At 47.5% G+C, this 23,266-nt stretch overlaps 1 protein-coding gene across 1 annotated transcript in view; it reads right to left on the bottom strand.

Annotated features, from left to right (window-relative positions):
- Positions 1-23,266, bottom strand: part of LOC135815640 (uncharacterized) — a 47,919-nt gene that overhangs the window by 17,403 nt on the left and 7,250 nt on the right. Inside the window, exons 4-28 of the mRNA XM_065328961.1 lie at positions 21,546-21,645; positions 20,511-20,622; positions 19,573-19,941; positions 19,072-19,263; positions 18,180-18,299; positions 17,489-17,569; positions 17,117-17,232; positions 16,881-16,986; positions 16,101-16,241; positions 11,540-11,659; positions 11,183-11,349; positions 10,403-10,562; positions 9,849-9,948; positions 7,158-7,258; positions 6,749-6,860; positions 6,145-6,247; positions 5,725-5,796; positions 5,136-5,348; positions 4,547-4,825; positions 3,993-4,235; positions 3,754-3,822; positions 3,344-3,511; positions 2,670-2,757; positions 2,161-2,286; positions 1,666-1,773 (exon numbers count right to left, since the gene is read on the bottom strand). Of these exons, the coding sequence (XP_065185033.1) occupies positions 1,666-1,773; positions 2,161-2,286; positions 2,670-2,757; positions 3,344-3,511; positions 3,754-3,822; positions 3,993-4,235; positions 4,547-4,825; positions 5,136-5,348; positions 5,725-5,796; positions 6,145-6,247; positions 6,749-6,860; positions 7,158-7,258; positions 9,849-9,948; positions 10,403-10,562; positions 11,183-11,349; positions 11,540-11,659; positions 16,101-16,241; positions 16,881-16,986; positions 17,117-17,232; positions 17,489-17,569; positions 18,180-18,299; positions 19,072-19,263; positions 19,573-19,941; positions 20,511-20,622; positions 21,546-21,645 (3,566 nt within the window). The remainder of the gene's footprint in view (positions 1-1,665; positions 1,774-2,160; positions 2,287-2,669; positions 2,758-3,343; positions 3,512-3,753; positions 3,823-3,992; positions 4,236-4,546; positions 4,826-5,135; positions 5,349-5,724; positions 5,797-6,144; positions 6,248-6,748; positions 6,861-7,157; positions 7,259-9,848; positions 9,949-10,402; positions 10,563-11,182; positions 11,350-11,539; positions 11,660-16,100; positions 16,242-16,880; positions 16,987-17,116; positions 17,233-17,488; positions 17,570-18,179; positions 18,300-19,071; positions 19,264-19,572; positions 19,942-20,510; positions 20,623-21,545; positions 21,646-23,266) is intronic.

The following is a 23,266-nucleotide window of genomic DNA, read 5'->3' as shown; positions in this document are numbered from 1 at the left end:
CACTCTAGATATACATACGTACTACCCATGACACAACCCCACTCTAGATATACATGTACTACCCATGACACAACCCCACTCTAGTCTAGATATACATACGTACTACCCATGACACAACCCCACTCTAGTCTAGATATACATACGTACTACCCATGACACAACCCCACTCTAGATATACATGTACTACCCATGGCCAAGACGTTGCGAGTACAAATGGCATTGCTGATAATCAATGTCATGTTGGTAACAGCACAGTTGAGCAACAATCATGAAACATATGTTACAACCAACAAGTCCCACTTTGAAATAATACCACACAGCAACAGATACAGCTGTACATGGTGTAAAAACACTAGTAAGGCCACATTGAAAAAAGTCTGTGGTTCGACTCACCCGACCGACCGTACATTTTTCAGCCCGACCGTATTTTTTTTCGGCGGGCTGTCGTGTGACTGACGTACGTGGACTGAACACGTCCACGTCTACGTGCTGTGCAGCGTGAGTCTGCGGACGCAGGCGGCTCCTTTTGGACTTGACTTGTAGTTGTACTGCAGTGCAGTGCAGTGAGTGGAAAGACTGCTGCCTTGTGCTGGTAGTAGAGTCTACTCGATACGACCACCGGCAGACTGGCGAGACTTATTTTGAAGTGACCATCCGGTTGAGAGTGATTGCCTCGTTCCAGATTAAGGACGGCCTTCTGTTTTGGGATGAAGGACAGACGAGATTGCACTTTCCTCGTGTATTGGGAACGATATTTCACCTGTACCGGTAAGTTGCCATAGCACTGTTCATTGGGTCCGGAGGGCTGAGTCACACATACTTCTAAGTCACATTTCTGCCACACAATGTTTCAAAGTATTAGCCAGTGATCCCTTTATACAACATGTATGGCATAACACTGCGTAATAATGCCGATGTACTGGGTGTCTAAAGGCAGTACAGTGTATTTACATGTACTAAAAAATATAAACTTAGAAGTTGCGACTTCGGCGGTAATAGTCAGGAAGTCGGTTGCTCCAACGAGGAGCACACGCTTCTTGCCGAACTTGACACTTGACTGACTCACGACTGCCATCCGGAGCACACGAGGAGCATGTCGCACCTTCCGCTCGGCAAACCTGAAAGAAAGCACCACTCCCTGCTCAATACACAGTGTTTCGGGGAATTCACCCCTCATCAGTTGAGCTTGAGTAGGCTGAGGAAGATTGTGCCTGAAAAGCACCACTTATATACTGCTCTCCAGGCCAAACCATCACCAGGGATACAAGCTTACAGAGACGCTTTGTTTCCAGCGCGACAAACACCTCGTGAAGCCCCAGGTAGCAGCGTGAGTCAGAGTCGCTCATGGAGTTGTGCTGAACAGACGTTGAGAGCCAGTATAGCTATTCACAACGCTGTCACCTCCAACAACTAGTCGCACGTCCGCGTGAGGGACAACAATACGAACTTAGAAGTTGCGACTTCGGCGGTAATAGTCAGGAAGTTGGTTGCTCCAACGAGGAGCACACGCTTCTTGCCGAACTTGACACTTGACTGACTCACGACTAAAAATATATATTAAAAAAAAAAAAATCCGCCCGCCCGCCCGTAAAAAAATGTCCATGTTAGTCGAACCACACACCTTTTTTAGTTTGGCCTAAAAGTATTATTTTGTTAGTCTCTTACCGTAACGTCCCATGACAGCGAGACAAGAGGTTTCATCCAGGCAACACTGCTTGCAAAGTGACTCGACGATGGCGACTGGACACCGACAGCGAACAGCTGGCGCCAGTTCTAACTCGACACAAAAGGTGACATCACATACATCCTATAGGCTATTAGTAATCCGTATCAACAGCCAGCCATAGCACAACCATGTATCAGTACCGCACCATACAGGAAAGCATGAAGAGAAATCAGTGGAAACTATTGCATAGGCCAATATCATTGCCATTATGATGAACAAGGACTTAGTCAGAGGAAAAAACATATTATCACACGAGGAGACGAAGCCAGAAGCCATTATCACCATGTCTTGTACGGATTTGAGACGTAATGGTACGGAAGGCCTCATCAGGTTTACAACTGGCTTCGTCTCTTCGTGTGATAACATTATGATGAAGTAAATAAAGTCCTTGGCAGTGCCCTCCAAAGTAGTACAAAAAAGCACTGCAGACTAACCTGGGGGATTTCCTGGCAGCTGAGGAAAGCGCTAATGTGCGAAATGCACAGAGCTGCACTGCGCAGCAGTGACGCTGCAACAGGAGACATACCATCCTTGACATGGCCACTGATGCGACTGGCAATCTGCAGAGTGAGAGCGTACATGTGGTGTCACAAAGCCATGCATGTGCATGTACATCACAGCCTGCTTGAACAATGCCAAAATGGGTAATGGTGCATGATGCACAACACGGTATACAGTGAAACCTCGTTTTAAGAAGACCACTGACAAGACAAACTTTCGCTTAAGAAGAACTAGAATTCCAAGCACTATAGGATTCATCACTGTGTATTCACTGGGTAAGACAAATGGATAAGAAGAACTCCCGTTATTGCGAACAATACCGTTGGTCCCTTGGTGTTCGTCCTAAAGAGGTTCGACTGTATTTCACAATCCTATAAACCGTAGAATGAGAGAAAATAAAAACGAAGGTTGCTTCGAAACCATTCGTGTGACTAGCCCATACCTTCACAAGATCTCTCAGCATGTTAAACAGGGGATGGTAATCAATATCGCGAGTCTTGCCGGGTGTACCAAGTAACGCATTTTCCAGTCTAGAAACGTAGAAATTCACACAACAACAATAGAGGCAGACTACAGAATCAGACGTATACACATACAGACCAGCAAGTCGACACAGTGTCTACTCTAGGATTCCAAAGCAACCGGGTACACATGTACCTGGCACAACCATTGCAACCAGGTCAGAGCCGGGTCCGTTCAAGTGCGGCTACTGCATGTACACCAGCCTATGATCAAGGAGTTGTACATATTTCAGGGCTCTCTGATGCATATTGTATTCCCAACCGGGTCACGGGTGACCCGGTGTTCTTTTTCCAAACGGGTCCAAGTACCCCCCCCCCCCCAACCGGGTCGCTGACCCGGGTCTGGAGCAGACACTGAGACATTCAGACAGATCATTGGACAAACAGGCTGGCAAACACACATACAGACAGGCAAGCAGACATACACAGACTTCATCATTTTGCGAAAACTGTGGCAATACGCCCAGCGAGAAGGCAGATGTTGCCTGTGCATATGGTGAAGTACGAGAATGAAGCTCAACAAACAAAACATCAAACAGACAGATGCAGACATACAAAATAGACAAGCAGAAAGACAAAACATGCTCCACCGTACCCTGAAGATGCATCAACAAGACAGGTCAAAACCCGTGATAGCAGACATGTAGACGAAAGCTGCAGCAAATCTGTCGTCTCCATTGCATTGGTCGGCTCTGAGCTCCACGTTTCCACTGCACCAGTGAGGACATTGCCAATAGCTGCCATCAAGGAGAGCAACTGACAACTTCAAGCAGAACAAGAAAGACAAGATATACAGACGGTTACGGCAAGGAAAACAATGCTATTCACTCCGCTTACTCTCTCAACAAAGGCATTTTGCTATCTGAAAGATTCATTGCAAATGAGCTATTTTTTTTACATGGTCGCATTCTTGTTCTCATTTGGTTTAGAACGTGCACTGATCAGAATGTTGAAGAACTCAAACAGAGAGGACGGGCAAGTGTCACTGACATGCACTGGACTTACTGTTGTAGCTTGTGCGGGAACAACCTGGTTACTGCTGCATACAACTCCAGTAGAGCACCCAAGGCATTGCTGCAACACAAACAGCCATGGGGACACAAACTGCTGATTAAGATTCAATAACAAGCCAGATAGGCGGTGAAGGTACCAGAATGTGATTCGATGCTAGGAGTATTCTAAATGCACAGCACAACACCTTCAAGTATACAACATATGAACGTGAATATGGAGCAAATGCTTACCGTTTACTCTGCTCAAACTCGCTCAAATCCGCCCGCACTGTTGCATTCGAGGACATCAGGTGTTGTCGTAACAGGACCATACAGACACTGCCATCCCCAGTTAGGATGTTGGTCACCAGGCCAGTGGCCAGGTCCGATATACCTCCAACACTGCCTGGGAACTCCACAACGCAGCGGAGAGATGTCATGAGCTGGGTGAAGAGATTGAAGTCATCTTTACTGGCTGGCATGTTAGACAAGAACCTGAACAGTCAGCAGTGAAGCATCGGGTAAAGTATGTACAAGCTTGAAGTGGAAAACGACCTAAAAAATACACAATTCGCTTGAGACTCGGTTAGACTGAGTTTTCAGCATCCGTAGGAAGTACTAGGACCGCGACCACCCTGCAAAGCTCTAAGGCGCAGATGCAGCTCCAAAGCTGCAGGAGGTGAGTAGATCAGCCCACCAGCAAGAGGTGTTATAAAAAGACCCCGTCGGCCATCAGCCATGTGCCTCACATCCAAACATACAACTATTGCCGAGGACAACATGGGAAATGGGGAGAGGGGACATACCTTGCAGTAGCATCCAAGACATTCGTAGCGACAATGCCAGCCAGGTCACATGGTGCAGCGCAGCGCGGGAACAAGCTGCTCTGCTCAGGTGGCGGCACGGATACATACATCTCATCACACGATGCCACTGATGCGGCAGCGGTCACAGTGAGGTCCAGCCGTCGCAGGGCATCCAGTGCCGCTGCATGATCCCGAGCGGACTGTACGTCGGCGAGGGCAGCCATAAACCCGGTTGATAAGTGCACCTGGGTAAGCTTGCTGGGAACAGATTCGGCAGAGCTGGCAGCACAAAAGCAAACATTCTATTTGTACACATGCATACTTGTTCAGGGATAGAGGCTAGCACAATATTCACGGGACAGAGGTGTGTGCTCCTGTTCAACCTGCCTTCGCACACAGCATGACAATGAACACATAGAAATTATCAACACCTTTTGGAAGCATGCGACTATTAACTTCTTCTGTAAACTAATTTTGGCACGTCCTGTGGGTGATTACTGATCATTTCACCCAAAGTGAACTAAGTTTTATCACAGGAAGTAGTTTGGGTCCCAGGTTCCTGAGCCAATCAACAAACAACTATACACACCTGTCCTGGTGTTCTGCCAGCTGTGACAGCAGTGCATCGCACAGCTCACTGGTGTGTGCTGTGCACTGTGCTGTCAGCTCTGTCCATTCATTGCATAGGCGCTTGAGATCATCCAGACTGTACAGGTCGGGACGAGTGTCACTCAGCTGCAGCCGCTGACACGCATGGGCACTGACAATCGGTAAGAGCTTGATGACTGATCGAATGTCAAGTCTGATTTCAAACCAAACCACACCAAACACAAGCGCGCGCGCACGCACGTACACACACACACATACATTGAGAAGGGAGGGAGAGAAAGAATGCTATGTTGAAGGAGTGTGTATTACAATCAAGTACAAAACTGAAGTGCAAAAGAGATCAGTTAGTACAGTGGGTACATGCATGCAGTTTGTGGGTGCAAGTGCGACACAGTAGTGGGCATACTTCAGCAGATGCATGTTGTGCTAAGTCAAAGGCAATGAGTAGCAGTAGTATGTCAGCGAGGCCACAGTACTTATACAGATTTTCAATCTCCAATATGAACTCCAGTACGAACGTACACAAAGCACAGTTCCAGCACACAAATCAGCGTGATCAACGTACTCACCTCTCCAAGATATGCTGCCAGAAACAGGCCTCGGGTACAGTGGACGAGCACGGTGTAGACACAAACCGAACCCTGCACATGGCAAAGAACAACAAATGCACAGCACTGCTCTGTAGTTTGCAACAATGACAACGACAATGGCAGTAGCAGCAGCAACAACAACAACCCCTTGATCCCCGTCCACATGCACGCGCTCAAACACCCCTCCCCCGCACACACATAGTACATGCTCCTGAAATTTGATGAGATTCTCTGGAGCTCTCTAAGCTCTTCGTACTTGGGAGCTTGAAGATGTCCACATTTATGGATCTGCACAAGCGAACTACAACACAACACGAACGCACATGCGTACACAAACACACACACATGCATTCCCATAATGGTCACATGAGAGTATAGATGAGATTGCCATCACCATACCGTGCACTGGGTTGGTCAGAGCTGCATTCGGCAAAGACGAGCTGAATGAGTAGTCGTGCCGCATAGCTGTGTAGAGTCTTGCTGTGCGCAGCCAGAAAGCATGCTGAAAGAGACAGGGAAAGAGACAAGCACATAGGTAGCATGTCACCAGTGAGCTTTCTTCTTATCCTCAAAAATTGCTGCAGGAATCTGCTACTTACCACCCAGCGTTATTTTTTCCCTATCTTCTGTAACATTCGCCACTTGAAGCTGTCCAAGTCTTGCTCTAAGCTGCTTACTTTCAACTAAGAGCACCTCCAATAGTTGTCTTGAGTCATTTACTTACACTTGTTTTCTACACACAGGTGTCGGTATTTTCAACGGTGCTGTATCACAGTGCTTTCAAGGCCCTGGCCTTGACAAACGTATGCTACTTAGTACTCTGACTATTCCATATCGTCAGCTACCTGGGCCAACAGCAGCCAGATATCTAACAGCTGAAGCTACGCAAGAGGTACACAAAAGGAAGCTATTTTTTAATATGAAATTGGAGAAACATGAGGCCCGAACACGTACAACAGTTGCCCTTATATAAAGCCAAGCGTTCCTCCACACAGTACCTCACCTCGTAACACTGTCAAATAGAGGTGCGCACAGTCGCGGAGCTGTTTCCTGATGTGCTGCGTACACTCGGCAGCATGTGCCAAGATCCCAACACATGGCTCCAGTAGAGTGATCTATGCATTGAACAAACAGGAAAACACACCCACACCCACATGCATTGACGGATACGTGCTTGTATAGGGTATTTTCAACTAATTTGTTTCTTTTAAACATTGACCCTATGCATTGGTCATAGTCAGCAGAATGGCGTGTGGTATCTGATGTTGCTGGAGCCACAGTACATCTTCTTACATGCCCAATAAACTGGTGCAGAAGGGCAAGGCCTGGAAAGACAGGTCTCCTGCACTAGTTTCTCCTGTGCAGCACTACAAGGCACTAGCAATAAGTAATACAGTCATGGGGTGACTTACGCAGGTCGGTGTGGAGGAGTGAGACTTGGTCATGCAGCTACGCATGACGTCCACAATGCGCTCCAGGCCTAGATCGGCAGGCAGTCGTCCACCATGACATGCTACAGCACAGTACAACGAATAACACAAGATGCACAGATCGTGCACATGAGCACTGTGACAGTCAGTGATGACTGAACAACTCACTTGCAAGAAACAGTGTCCGCATACAGAATGCAAAACAGGGCCATATACTAGTAGACTGCAGGGGCTTAGCAGCCGGTCCGGCTCTGGCCGGACCACTTTTTTTTAACACAATGCCCAAAGTGCCCAGAATGCAGGATTTTGCACCCTAATTTCAAAATATTTCCCGGGGAACTCCTTTGCCTGAGGCGAACCTGTCGACAGCCAACAGTGATGAGTACATTCCACCAGACCTCCACAACTTCTTGGCTATCTTAAGCAGCGATCAGTACGATGGGCATGTATCCAGACCTCCACAACTTCATAGCTATCTTAAGCAGTGATCAGTACGATGGGTATGTATCGTCCAGGAAGGTCAAGATCACTGATCAGCATGTCAAGCACCAAATCTGGTCCACTGCACAGGACATTGTGCATGTGTGTACGCCTGCTCGACCACCTAAGCATGTGGCGTTAGCTGTCGCTCTTCATCACATATTCCGAAGCTATCGCCTGATCCGCATGCTAAATCGGCTCGGTCACCGCATTTCATATGCCCAAGTTCTGGAAATTGAAACGGCAGTGGCTGAAATCATGTTCAAAAGCAGCAAGACATGGCATATCTACCAGCTAATATCAACCCGAGTTATCCTTTTCATTTCGTCTGGGATAATGATGATCTCAATGAAGAAACTTTGTCAGGTGCGGGCACACCTCATTGCACTAATGGAATTGTTGTGCAGCACGGGGCAACAGTGGAGCTTTCCAATAGTGCTGATACTGGAAGAGAGCTCAATACCCCATTGTTTTGCCCACAGAAACAGAGAGGATCTGCAGTGCTACTACCAACAGCAACCCGCCACCTATTTCGAGCAGCGACGTCAACATTGCATCAGTGAACTCTGGTATCCATGCCTCTGCCCAGCTCCAGGATATCCTTTGGGGCCCTGGCACTTCTGGATAGTGATGTCTTCCAGCCAAACACAACTGTTGAATCTGACGACTGTGTGTAGCAGGACCAAACAGTCCCTGCCTGGTCCGCATTCAACGCTTTCCTATGCAAGTCAAACATTCCCGTCAAATGTACAGTTGAATACTGCCCTGTCATTAGCAGTTCTCCCACAGAGATGTCCACTGTCTACTCAGTACTCTGTCCGTCTATGAACATGGCCAGGCTTGCTGGATTGAACTTCACCATAATCGTATTCGACCAAGCATTCGACCAAGCAATTTATGCCAAGGCGGTAGATCTGGTGCTGCAAAGACCAACCGAGATCAAGCCAATTGTCCTGCGCCTTGGTGGTTTCCACATCAGCCTGACGTTCCTTGCTGTCCTGGGCAAGCGATTTAAGGATGCCGGTCTGGCTGATGTTTAGATTGAATCTACTGTGGGTGGATCATCGTAAGCTCAGTCAGCCTTAGATGGTCGCCACTACAACCGAGCAGTGCGGATGCATAAGCTTGTGGCCAAGTCTTTGGTGCGGATGAGATGGAGAGCCTTCTTGACCACATTGGAACCAAGTGTTCTTCTGGAGTACAGCCAAGAGATTGCTGACGGCATGAAGGAATTGCAACATCATGTCAATGCTGATAATGCCGACCGTCTTCTATATTCAGAAGAATTCAGGTCAATCTATCGCCTGTATACCGAGTTCTGTAGTACACAAGCAGAATCATCCCCAATGTTCAAATTCTGGTCCTCCTACATTGACCTGGTGTTCCTGCTTCTAATACTGTAGCAGCAAGTCAGGCCATGATTGTCGACTGCAGCAAATCCACCGTCAAGGTATGCATGTCATAGTTCTATTTTTTTTACCTGCTGTACACCTTGGTAAAATCAGGCATGGTGATGCCCTGGCACAAGCTAAACTGCCTAAGATGGTTGTGTTTCTCAACACAATTCTATAGGATGGTGTTCACATCAGTTTGTCACGTGCCTAAATTTATTTAGAAAGTGATCATGGCATGTGGACAGTGGAACCAACATGGCCGACATCATGTGACCCATAGGTGCAAGGGTTGACGATTTGGAACCAACATGGCTGTCCCATATCAGGGTTCTAGCCAAGGGGGGGGGGGGGGGGGGTCCAGCCCCCCCCCCCCCTACTCTGTTTGCGCACCCCCTGTGAAAAGTGCCCCCCTACTCATTTTCCGAGTTGTGTTTTTTTTTTACTTTTTTCATGCCATTCAACGAAAATGCAGTCGATAGTCAGTTGTAGAGGGTTCATGAAGGCACATTTGTCTGGGGCGAAGCCAGGCGTTCGCACCGTACGTTGCATTTCGCACGGCAAGACAGTTAGTTTAAATATGGAAAAATGGGTTACGGCCCTTACGGGGTAACTGTTTTCCCTGCCCCCCCCCCCCCCCCACTATTTTGACCTGGCTAGAACCCTGCATATGGTCATGTGATAGATGCAAAACCACTCATTACACACTCTATAGCCGATGGGGAAGTGGTTGTGCAGAGGTTACTTTACTTTACATATACTGTACACTCATTACTAAGTTATTAGTGACTATTGCATGTACCTTGGACAGCTGACAAGACTTGCTGGGTGGCGGACACACGCAAGGAAGCATCCAAACGATTGTTGATCACAATGTCAAGCAACTCCTTCAAGCGATCAGCCTGACAAGGATTTGAGGCACAAAAGACAGAAGGCATAGGGAACAGACAGACGGTTTAGGTGCCAGCTCGATGACACGACAGATGTCACGTAATTTCCCACTGTTCGCACAGTTGAATCTTTTGCAGTCGAAACGCGAGTCTTTTGATGTGTGTAGTATTCTGAATTTTTGAAAAGACCTATAGTTTGACTACCGTTTCGACTCTCGAACCCAATTACCGTCGAAATGTCTGAAATTCGAAAAAGCCTAACACCTATAATAACCATCACCCCATCCCATCCCATCATCTCTCTCTCTCTCTCTCTCTCTCTCTCTCTCTCTCTCTCTCTCTCTCTCTCTCTCTCCCACACACACACACACACTCAGAGCTATACAGCACACAGCTGCTATAGTGTTGAAATGACGATATTGTGCACATCGCACGGATACAGATACCGAAAAGAAAACGAAATTACCGGGATTGAAGTAGCCACACAGCCAGGTGCAATTGGCGATGCGACAATAAATATATCCGCGACAGCTGTACCCGCAGGCACCTTCGAGAAAGGAGCAATCAAGCTAGCATCCTCCTTGACAAGAGCCTTTACCAGCTGACTCAACGCCCACGACCTCAATCTGAAGCACACCGGCACACACGTGTATGTATGGACACAGGCACACAGACAGACAGGCATATGCACACAGACACAGACACACAGACACAGACACACAGACACAGACACACACACACAGACATATGCACACACACACAGACACACACAGACACAGACACAGACACACACACACACACACACACACACACACACACACACACACACACACACACACACACACACACAGGTGAATAAGTATGAAGGAAAGTCCCAGTGAACCAAGCAGAACAGGGTTTGAACCAAACCCAAGAAGAAAGACACTGGCATCATCTACAGCAGAGCTCCAATGTACTAGTACCTATTATAATAATGTTGACAAGCAAGCATTTTGGTACTGATGCCTGCAGTCATATGCTGCACACAGTTCAAGAGTGCTTTCACTTCGAACAAAGATCCTCACAGATGATCTGAAAACACATTCTAGTGACTCAGTCAGGTGACCTTGTGCTCGTTTGCAGCACATCCCAAGAACTGCCAAGCTCCCATCAAGTCTACAGTTACATGTTCTGCCAAGCTCCCATCAGCTCCACAGTTACATGTACATGCACATGTACATGTACAGACTGTGTCAGTGGTACCTACTTGTGATGTTTACTGAACATCCAGCGCACAAGAGCACGTAGACGCACACACTCCAGTGCGCCTCCACCAGCATCACTCGCACAGAGTCCACTCACGTGCGACACAGCTGAACTGCTCAGCAGTGACATCACACCGGTGTCGATGATGTCATCGTTGCCCGAGTACGCCTACAGCATGACATCATAGTGTTGCATGTCATGGGGCATGGACGCACATCAGTCAAGGACTCAAGGGAGTACTTCAAGCCGGATGTTTCACATACATGCAGTCATATCTACTTCAACGGGTGCATCTGCCATCCGTGGAAATGTGAAAGACTAGAAAAGACACTTTCAAGAAACATACACTGTATCTCACCTGCAAATAAGGTAAGGACTGCATCAAGCAGCTGCGCCACTGGTCGCAGAGGTGGAGGTCACGGAAATGAAGGGCGGACTGCTGGACAAGACGCACCATGGCCTTGGACAAATCTACAACCTGAAAGTGACGAGCAGCAGCAGCAACAGTAACAACAACAGCAGCATGATCCGGCATCATCCACAATTAACGTAGGTTTACACATCTCCTTTAGAGTTAATTAGTAGTACATGATGAATGCTAATCAAAATTCCTAGATGCATCCCTTTACAATACACAAGAAGAGGTCCAGATGAAATAAAATCAAAACATCACTAGTAGCCTGGGTGCTGAGTTGAATGGTCTTGGTTCGAGGAAGCTGAGACGCTCCCTGTGTCCTATATTCCCAATCAAACTCGCATGCTTCCCCCGAACTGGGTGAGTGCGCCCTACTAGATAGGGATTTGTGGAAAACGCCACTGAAAGTGCCGCTTTGTCTTTGAAAAAGCATGGGTGAACGTGAAACTCCCAGAGGTTGTAGTCTTCTACAGCTTTCGGCCTTAGTTCCCTATCGACTGCGGTCCTGTACTGATGTGTACACCAGTCACCTGGTGTACACATCAGGGTGGCAGTGCTGTCCACAGTGCAGGCAACAACCCGCAGTACCTGTAACTCGAGTGAAGCGACACAGCATGCCATCAAGAGTCACAAAAACCCTAAATAGCCTCTTCTGACTCAAGATGTGTTGTATGCAGGGCAGTGCAGGGGAAAGTCTTCGCGGAGCAATATCGAGTGATTGATCCCACTACTTCAAAGTATGTGAATCTATGTTGTCTCTCTTTGTTGCAAATGTTTGCAGCAATGGACCATGCTGGCATTGGTGTTACTCACGTAAACTATTTCCTGACCACTTTGAACATACCTCCCGTCAATGAGAAAGTGCTGCAGTGCCAGGAGCGAGCTAATGGCACTGTTGTTGAGAGCGTGGCAAAAGAGAGCTGTGATGAGTCTTGTGCTGAGGAAGTCAAGCTAGCGTCTAGCGGTGGTATTGGCTTTGGTTTCGATTGGCAAGCACCTGAAGTCACCTGGGGTGTCGGTTTCTGTCATGGTGGGTGACGATGACTCCTCAGCCTTGAAGCGTCTGAAAGAACAGCTTGGCCCGTTGAGAAGAGCTCCGATCTCAACCACTGCAAGAAAAATCTTGGGAACAGCCTTTATGATCTGAAGAAGAATGGACGCAAGGAACTGTCAGAGAAAGTCATTCGATATGTGCAAAAGTGTTTCACATACGCCATTGCACAAAACCGAAATAAACCAGCCGCGTTGAAAGCCGTTCTCCTTTGTGCGTGCCACACATGTATGGGGATCATTCTGACTGCGGCACAAGGTGTGGTTATGATGGCAGCCAGGAGACGTATCGTCACCGAAGCCTACCCAGTGGCAAGGACCTGTCCTTGCCAACCGTCCTTCCTCAAAGATGTGGCCCATGATGTGAGCACTGAAACTTCCCTGCAACCACTCACTGGTGAGACCCTGCGTCTTCGCACATCTCACCAGGGCCGCTTGGCACAAGTTGCTCTGCCTTCCACAGTGGAGTGTTCAGCCAAGCTGGCATCTTATGGCAGCATGCAGGCCAACGAAAGCCTGAACAACATCATAGCTAGCAAGCAGCCGAAGTCGAGGAGCTATGGCAGCTCCCCATCCTTCAACATCTGTGGAGGTGCAGCTGTAGTACGTTATTTTGTGTACGTCATGTGTACGTGGTGTTGGTGCATGCGCGTGTTGCTGTGGTGTGAAAAGCAGTCTTCGTCTTGAGTTCGTCATGTCTAGTTGTGTTTCCGTAGTCGTCTTGCAATAAACAGTCTTTCAAATGTAGTTATCGTCGTCCCTTTGTATAAGTGTGGAGATGGCACGGGACTGGGAGCAGGTGGAGAAAAGGCAGTTACAACACAGCCATTGCCCAGAAGAACCTGGGATACACTTATGTATCCAAGGTAATGGAGAAGGCAGGCATATCCCCGAGCAACATGCAAAGGCGCGAGAAGATTCTCCCACTGGTTCACGTCGAAACTATCCATGGCACACTCAGTGCATTTGACGACGGTCAATTTCCTCTACATCAGACCTCAATTTGTTTTATTATTATACTAGTATCCTTCCCAGGGACGTCGGAACCAGTGCGGCAGATGCGGCCAAAGCCGCACCATAAATTAATCCTGAGGTGTTTGAAGCAATGAAATTTGGTCTTTTTGAGCCCAATTTACAAAATATTTTCTCGGGGAGGGCTCCCAGACCCCCCCCCCCCCCTTTATAGACACACCAATGTACAATGCCTTCCGACACCCCTGCTTCCTATGGCCTTGAAGAGTAGATATTCACCATAAAAAGGGCTATATTACTGCCTCCATTTCCCTCTATTCCAGCAAGTCTCTCTAAACCCCAGTTTGCAGAAATACCAGTACCCTTTTTTGCCAAATGACATGCTGGGCTACATTGGCCCGTCACAGTGGTCTTGCCATGTGATGAGCACATTTCCCAAAGGAGGCACCACTGTCGGCCCCTCCATACCTCCTTTCAAGATTCTTGAAAGCTTCCCAGCTGGATTTTTACACATTTGGTCAGAAATCATGGATTTTGCCAAAACATACAAACAACATAATAACTTAATACTGTAAAACGGGTAACGTTTGCGACAATAAATGTTTGCGTTTTACAAATTGAGACTGGTTTGCGCTGTTTAATGTTTGCGATTGAATACATATGAGAGTGAAAAATCACTCCTCCGGCACACTAGTAACATTTGTAACTGAGCAAAAAAGCAAATTCCTCCGAATTCGGATTGGGAAGTAGTGGATCGACATCATCGATAACGATGGCATTCTCCTGAGGCTTATCGCCTGCCTTCTTGAGCCAGTTTCCAAAAGACATTGCTTTGTTCGCTCGTGAAGACGTTACTACTAGTACTTCTCTCTACTCAGGATCCTGGCCAACAAAACAATCAGAAGCTCGCGCAAAGATGTGAAACGGAAGACACTGGGACCGGGACTCGATCGAGTCGTGTAGAGCGAAGATGACCCGAAAAGTCCAGCACCACTACTACTACATGACGCAGCGTGTGTTTCAAGTCTACGCAGTACATGACCTGCGCACCACATGTGTACACAGTACACAGTACAGGCATGTACATCTACAGAGCACACTGTACATATACGACACAGTCGAGTCAGTCCTTGCACTGAACTTTACATGGCGCGAGTTTGCGTTGTTCAAAGTTTGCAATTCGGGGCCTCTCGCAAAATTCGCAAACATTGTTACGTCGCAATAGTTTGGCGCGAGTTTGCGTTGTTCAAAGTTTGCAATTCGGGGCCTCTCGCAAAATTCGCAAACATTGTTACGTCGCAATAGTTTGGCGCGAGTTTGCGTTGTTCAAAGTTTGCAATTCGGGGCCTCTCGCAAAATTCGCAAACATTGTTACGTTGCAATAGTTTGGCGCGAGTTTGCGTTGTTCAAAGTTTGCAATTCGAGGCCTCTCGCAAAATTCGCAAACATTGTTACGTCGCAATAGTTACCCTTTTTACAGTAACCTAGCTTCTAAAAAAAAAACTATCCTTGAAATGGCCCAGAACAGCTCTCTAGGTGTCTGGCAATCTGAGAAACACAATTCAGATTGATGCAGCATCATCTCTTCTCTTCTTTTTAATTCCCTGGTGGGTGTGAGCAAGGAGAGAACACTTTTCCTAGTTTCAAGAAATCACAGCTCAACATTTTTTTTTTTAATTTCACGGTTTGCGTGAGACACGGTTTATCTATATAGGCCGAGTTTTCCGCATCCGTAGGAACGCCACCACCCTTCAAGGATCAAGGCGCAGATGCAGCTCCTAAAGCGGTGGGAGGTGAGTAGATCAGCTCACCAGCATGTGGTCAAAGACCGAAGATCCCACTCACTGCATCCATGTTTTCCTCGTCCGCTTCCAAGCAGGACTTGAACCTGGTACCCTCTGTTTCTCAATCATGGTCTTAGACCATCCCACTATGCCTGCCTGCCAGCTCAAATTTAGTGTAAAAAGACCAGTGGAGGATTTTGCCAAAAACCAATTGCCGTCATAATAGTGGAAGAGAAAAGGACATATGGATACGAGTTAAGAGTAACTCTCCATCACTGTAACATGATACTATATACAGTCAACTCTTAACTCGTATCCATATGTCCTTTTTCTCTTCCACATTTATTTATGGCTCAACATCCGAGTTTCAAACGTCATAATAGTGATAATTATTACGCTTCAATGGGGGGGGGGGGGGGGTACAGACATGCAGAGGGTATCCAGCCACATCCGACAAAAAACTTCTTCAGCTGAACTCCTCTGAGATTCCTGAGAGGCAACTCTGTTACTTTCTTTTAAACCTGAAAATCTGTTGTGTCTTTCGTCATGTCTTTAATAATATCCAGACCCCGCCCCAGGTGTAGACCATAACATACTATTAAAAAGGACAGGCTGGATTGTTTTACATTACATTGCATCAAATCGGCACATATACCGCCAAGCCGCATACACGTAAACTAAAAGCGCATTTCACAAACCTGGGGTGAAGTGTCGTAGAGGCCGAACAGACAGATCTGCTGCATGACATCCTCGAGGAGAAGAAGCGATGTAGGACTCGGACCGCTGCAGTGTGGCTCAGCTGTAGACCCACCGCCGACCTCGCTTGTAGCCATACGGTCCTGAAAACCATGCAAAAAAATAGTCTTATGCAGCGAGAGTTCCAGTAAATTTGAACTATTAAAACCGTCAGACAGCCATACATTAGACTACACACTACCACTACACTATCATCATCGTGACATCACGATATTATACAGTCAACTCACACAATCATCATCGTGACATCACGATATACAGTCAACTCACACAATCATCATCGTGACATCACGATATACAGTCAACTCTGCGTATACCCACACTCGGCGGGGCATCAGAAAAGTGTCGTTATTCGCGAAGTGTCCTTATACCCGAAGAAGTCTCATTGTATGTATACAGGTTAGATGGGACCTTGCTCTGGACTTGAAATCTGTTGTTATTAGCGAATTGTCGTTATATCTGCAGTCGTTATTAGCGAAGTCGACTGTAATCATAAATTGTTGTAATGACAGTGCAGGTCTACCCGCGTTAGCACGACATCGGTTACAAGACAAACCACATTAGTAGACAACGGTCAAAAATCCCCCGACTCCTGAAACGCATACATTCAAGCCCGGATGGTAGATTATCCTCGTTATAAGACAAACAATTTGAAACCCCCAGGGTTATCTACTAACGAGGGTAGACCTGTATTGAGAAGATGAAGCAGCAGCTAGACTTACCTGCCACGCACTATGCAGAATTTCATACACACGCCGTCGCACTGCAGTGGCCTGGTGAGCAAGAAGACCAAGAAACACGCTGCGGGCATCTGAACACTCTTCCATTCTATAAGACAAGAGAAGCAAACCGGGACGTGACACGGTAAAACACAACAGAGCTATTTCAAAATCATGTCTAAGAGGAAGAATAGACTGGAAAATCTAACCAGAACGAATTGTTTTTAAAAGTCTGTTACCTTGGAATGAGAAACCTGCACAGGTGGTCGACACAGCGCTTGCACTCAGACGTGCAGAGGAACTCCAGGCAAGGTAGGCACAGGCGAGCAAGACGGAGTGACATGTTTTCCTCATGCTGGCACAGCAACAAACAGCGACATCACACAGACAGACAGACCGACAGACAGACAGACAGACCGACAGACAGACAGAGAGACAAACAGACAGAAACACACACCACACACACACACACACACACACACACACACACACACACACACATAAACATACACATATACACATATACATACACAAAACTGCCAATGATACAAATAAGGACAGTGGTCGTCGAGTCGACACGTACATGTTGTGAGTGATGTTACCAAGGTTACCTTCAGCTCGTCCACTGTCATACCCGTCAATGCCCTGGCTGCAGCTACCGAGTGTGCACAGTGACGCATGTCTCGCCAAATCTATGCGGTATCCAGCCACACACACACACACACACACACACACACACACACACACACACACACACACATACACACACACACACACACACGTGCGCACGCATGCATGCATGCACAATGAAAACTGAGCAAAGAAATCCACCCGGTGTCACTAAATTCTAAAATTGCACAGCAGATGTACTATACAAGCGTGTACAGTACTGGGGCAAAAGGTATCACTGGTGATCTTTCAGCTTCAATGATAGTTGTTCATGGCAGCATACTAGTGCATGTATTAACTCCACACAGCATTAAAACACACTTCCTCAAGCCATAAGCAACTACAGCCAGAAACAATCAGCACACACTCTCTCTCTCTCTCTCTCTCTCTCTCTCTCTCTCTCTCTCTCTCTCTCTCTCTCTCTCTCTCTCTCTCTCTCTCTCTCTCTCTCTCTCTCTCTCTCTCTCTCTCTCTCTGTCTGTCTGTCTGTCTGTCTGTCTGTCTGTCTGTCTGTCTGTCTGTCTGTCTCTCTCTCTCTGTCTCTCTCTCTGTCTGTCTCTCTCTGTCTCTCTCTATCTCTGTCTCTGTCTCTCTATCTGCCTGTCCGTCTGCCTGCCTTGATTAAAAACACACCTTGACAACATCTTGCCGGGCATACGTCAGCAGGCCAGCAATGACATTCGGATGGGCAATGTTCAGGAACGGATCGAGTAGCAGTGGACTGATTGCATCTTGAATGATCTTGCCTAGTGGCTGAGGGAAAGAGGCACACACGCATGCGCACACACACACACACACACACACACACACACACACACACACACACACACACACACACACACACATTATTGTGTGACTCAATGCACAAAGCCAGTAAAACAAGGCCCACTGGGTAAATGCCAACAGCATTCAACATATTTCCCATGCCAACAAGCACAACAGATTTTATACAGCTGATATGTGATAGAAACAGCGCAAAGAACAGTAGCCAGAAACAGCATGGTAAAATGCGTAACCTCATACGCATGGAAGGAATGACAAAAGGTGCTACATGTAGTGTGAAGAAACCGATCAAGTGTCGCTCTGCAATGCGACTGCAACGCTTGTTAACATAGGCTGCTTCACACTTGCACCTTTTGTCATTCCTTCCATGCGTTTGAGGTTACGCATTTTACCATGCTGTTTCTGGCTACTCTTCTTTGCGCTGCTTCTCTCACACCTCTGCTGTATAAAATTTGTTGCGCTTGTTCAGTTTCTTTTTGCCACAACCAACTGTTCACATTAGTAGAGCAGTATATGTAAGCGGAAGGCATGATACAGCTAGCGATGTTCCTAGTGTCTTTACTGCCAGCTTAACGGAACGTAGAGAGTTGGAGAGCTCGTATCTTCGCGGAGATCTCGGCTGCTTTTAGTGATACCAGCACAAGTACTAGTCAGTTAGTTCCCAAGCTGCAACTTTTACAGTACATGTATATGCACTTGAAGTCATAGAAGGAGACAGAAAGCCGACTCCCAGCATACCTACCCTGTTGGGTGGGCAAAACAGCGCAAGCACATTGCATAGCGTGCTCAACAGGACGAGCTGGAAGTGCTGTAGCGATGCTTGCACACTCGGGCCCGTGCTCCCATTGCCACCGTCATCCTCGTCCCTCATCTGTTGCAGTTCCTTAGAGCAATGGCGAACACAGCGAGCCAGCAACTCCACCGTGCCATCGATCTGCACAACAGGGAACATGATTATCGGCACAAGGAGCATCACGACATGGCAATCAGTCTCGTGTACATACGGGTACATACATTTTTACAATGGTTGTCTGATGATCATTTGATGCGTGAAAGAGTCACAGCAAGACAGGTTTCTTTGCCCTTCTCCGTGTGTATACTTCACTAACAATAATGGCCAGAAAAGCTGGGTGGCATCAAAGTATAAGACATCAACAACTTGCAACCCCCAATACTGCAGTACTCAACAGTGGAATCCCAAACAAGACGGCTGTAGCATCAAGAAGGAGATAAACAGACAAACCTCGGATTCTTGGGCAGCGAGGTGCAGCTCAGGTGATGACATCAGGGACATTTTCAGACGGCTCATGAACCCAACAAGCGTTACAAGAACGGATGCGACCGACCTGGTCAAGGAGCGATTGATCAATGGCCAGGGCAATGCCGATCGAACCATGGACAGTGCCAAGCTAATAGCCGTGGACAGGAACTCATTCTTGGCCATGTCCTGCCACAAGGCTCTGGAAGGTGAGGCGGTGAGTGGGTTGCTCTGGCAGCTCACCCATGCCTGCAAACTCTTCACTATGTGCTGGCCGGTGTAGAGCAGCTCTTCCACGACCACTGCCGCAGTCGGCACACGGCCCTCATGCACAGAAAGGCGACGCAGTAGCGCCTGAACAACACAGTATAGAAATAGTAACGAAACTCAAGAGGGTCACAGATTGAGAAGAGTGCCAGTGCTGACAAACACAAACTGATCCTGCCCAGATTGAACTCACGATGATCACTGTGAGCAACGGGGAATAACAGTGGAAGCAAATGAGGAGAAGTCACAGTAGATAAATGTGCAGTCATGTCGAAAACTGCTGGTATCCCAGTCTGTCCCATAATTTATTTTCACCTTGAGTACAAACTGACACTGACCCCTGAATCTCTCTCCCGGGCTACCCGTTCCAGTCGCCCTTGGGGCAGGGCCAATTTTTGCGTATGGCATCACTGCTCTGGGCCACGCTTGGGTCAGCAGGTCAAGGTGGAGATCATGATCGTGACTGCTATAGACCACGGCTCACTTAGAATGACCAAACCTGGGGTCGAAATGCACATCGTTTCGGGCAGTATGGTCTCGTGCCGTCTCCCTAGATGCTTCAACCCCCAGTGTACATACTGCACGTCACGTCACATTACCGGGTAATACAGGCATGTCAAAAAAAGAAGATAATTATTACGACAATACGCCCCTACCTCCAGCAATGGGGCCGACCTGACCAAGGTCAGAGCCGGTATGCACGGCAGGGCAACACGAAGACAGCGGCATGCTTGCACGCACACTGATGCATCATCACTTGCTAAAAGCCTGGGCACGCAGAACAACAGACACCGGCAAAACAACAGTGACAAAAGCTCTTGCCCTGTGACTCGGACTTCCATTGTTTGTTTTTGTTTTTTTGTTTTTTAAGAACAATCATCAGGCAGGCCCCGTCTGTGCTACACACTCTGACCTTAGACAATCGAGTCAGCAACCTGAACAACAGAGAGTAACAGCTACTGCTACCTGGAAAAGACGCTGCTTGTCAACAACACTTTTAAAAGACAATAAAGGTCTTAAAGACCATACAATGTATACCAGCTCGAACAATACTGTATACCAGCATATCATGCTGTTTGCATTTCACATCATACACTGCTGTTCGAGAGTTCTGTACGTCCACTCCCAAAGAGGAATTCGACTGTACAAACTCCGAAGAACTTTGAAAGAATTATTGTCTGCGACGTGTACCACTTCAAGACTCCTGTGCCTGTTTGCCTTTATCCATGCTTCTCAGGTTTCAGCTCTACGCTAAAGTTGTAGGTACTTCAAAATAGTCGCCGAAGCAAAGCAGGACCATGATAATCGAGCAAAAAAGCACCACCTACATGTGCACAGTGATACACCTACCTGGCTGGTTATATCACCTCAAATTCCCTTTGCAGCAATATACATGTACATGTAAAAGAAAAGCTCATCTTCACTGTTTGATATTAGAATGATTTGCCTCATGATAGAAAAGCACGAAACTTGAGTCACAATAAAAGCCGCGTTCTACTGCATGTCACCTTCATGCATATGAACGAAAAAGTCTGGTGTTTGCTGAACTTCCACTCAAAGTAATATCAAAGCGAATCAAGTGGAAAGCAGGAGAGAGAAGCAAAAAGAAAAGAAAGGGAATGGAGACCTATGCAAACCAGAAGAATTGTCATGATTCAAGCTGATAGAAGGTATGGAAGGAGCAAACTCACCGTGCACAGCCGGCAAGAACCTGCACACAGCATGATGCGTAGCAGTGTTGCAGTGGTCGGACATGACTAGCTGTGGACGACGGTGGCACTCTTGCGTCAGCTGCACATACACACCACAACACACAATGGAAAATATCATCACCCCTGTGAACAAAGGTTCACTCGCTGACAAGAGGCGCCGGCAAGAGCGAGCTCACACTGCGCCCAAAACAACATGGCCATCACCACCATCACCAGTGTGCACCTGACTAGGAGCATGGCTCGCAGTAGGTACTAGTAGCAACCCAGGTTACATCAGCTTGCTGGGAGCGAGGAAGGTAGCATCAACTGAAGGTGGCAATATAGCTGTCAGTTGTCAGTGAGGACTGCTGGGGAAACTGCAACACTTAAACTGTGACTTAGCACCAAACTCAGCACCAGCTAACCTACACCACACTCAGATAGCACCAGCCAACCTTCACCACACTCAGATAGCACCAGCTAACCTACACCACATTCAGATAGCTGCACCAGCTAACCTACACCACACTCAGATAGCACCAGGTTACCTTCACCACACTCAGATAGCTGCACCAGCTAACCTTCACCACATTCAGATAGCTGCACCAGCTAACCTACACCACACTCAGATAGCACCAGGTTACCTTCACCACACTCAGATAGCTGCACCAGCTAACCTTCACCACACTCAGATAGCACCAGCTAACCTTCACCACACTCAGATAGCACCAGCTAACCTACACCACATTCAGATAGCTGCACCAGCTAACCTACACCACACTCAGATAGCTGCACCAGCTAACCTTCACCACACTCAGATAGCTGCACCAGCTAACCTACACCACACTCAGATAGCTGCAACCAATGTGTTTGTGTTTGCACATAAAATGTGACATAATAGTAGGTAAGTGTCAGACAGAACTCAAACGTGTGTGTGTGTGTGTGTGTGTGTGTTGGTGGTGGTGGTGGTGGGTGGGGGGGGGGGGGGGGGGGGGGGGTGATGTGGGTTCACGCCTTTCTCTACTAATGCCAGCTTATCACGTTGTCTGGGCTGTGTCCCTAATTGTCATCAGATGCTGTTCAGAATGCTTAGATATTGTCACTCAGGCTGGTGCCGAAACACTCGACTTTCTCACAGTGCGATACGAATTGCCAGTGTGTCAAAGTGACGCGAGGTTTTCTTATTGTCATGCCTCGACACCTCAAATAGTGTCACACTCCACATGTTGTGTAGTCTTTTACGCCAGTTAGCCCGAGCTTCAAAGAACGTGTGTGTGTGGGGGGGGGGGGGGGCACACGCCCCTGCCGGAGAAGAGGCTGGGTTCTTTCACCCCGGATGCCTATCATTCACCGATATCCATGTACTTCCACGTCCTATGATATGGGCATGGTCTCGAGCATGCTCTGCTATAACGAATACTTCAAAACAACCCGATAAGTTTCTTTTGATAAAGTTCCAGCCTGTACTAATTTTTCTATTTCTTACTGTAGTACTTGTCCAGTCTGGCTGTTCTGCGAAACGCTAGCTTATTGCAGGCAATGCGCTGTACTGTCTTCATGTTACGTGCACTATCTTAGTCTTGTGAAGGTTACCTGGTGCTATCTGAGTGTGGTGAAGGTTACCTGGTGCTATCTGAGTGTGGTGAAGGTTACCTGGTGCAGCTATCTGAGTGTGGTGTAGGTTAGCCGGTGCAGCTATCTGAGTGTGGTGTAGGTTAGCC

The sequence above is a fragment of the Sycon ciliatum genome, chromosome 4, assembly GCF_964019385.1.
Source record: "Sycon ciliatum chromosome 4, ocSycCili1.1, whole genome shotgun sequence".
NCBI classification, from domain to species: Eukaryota; Metazoa; Porifera; class Calcarea; order Leucosolenida; family Sycettidae; genus Sycon; species Sycon ciliatum.
Note: the sequence above shows the minus strand (reverse complement) of the source record. Positions and strands in the feature narration are given on the sequence as shown.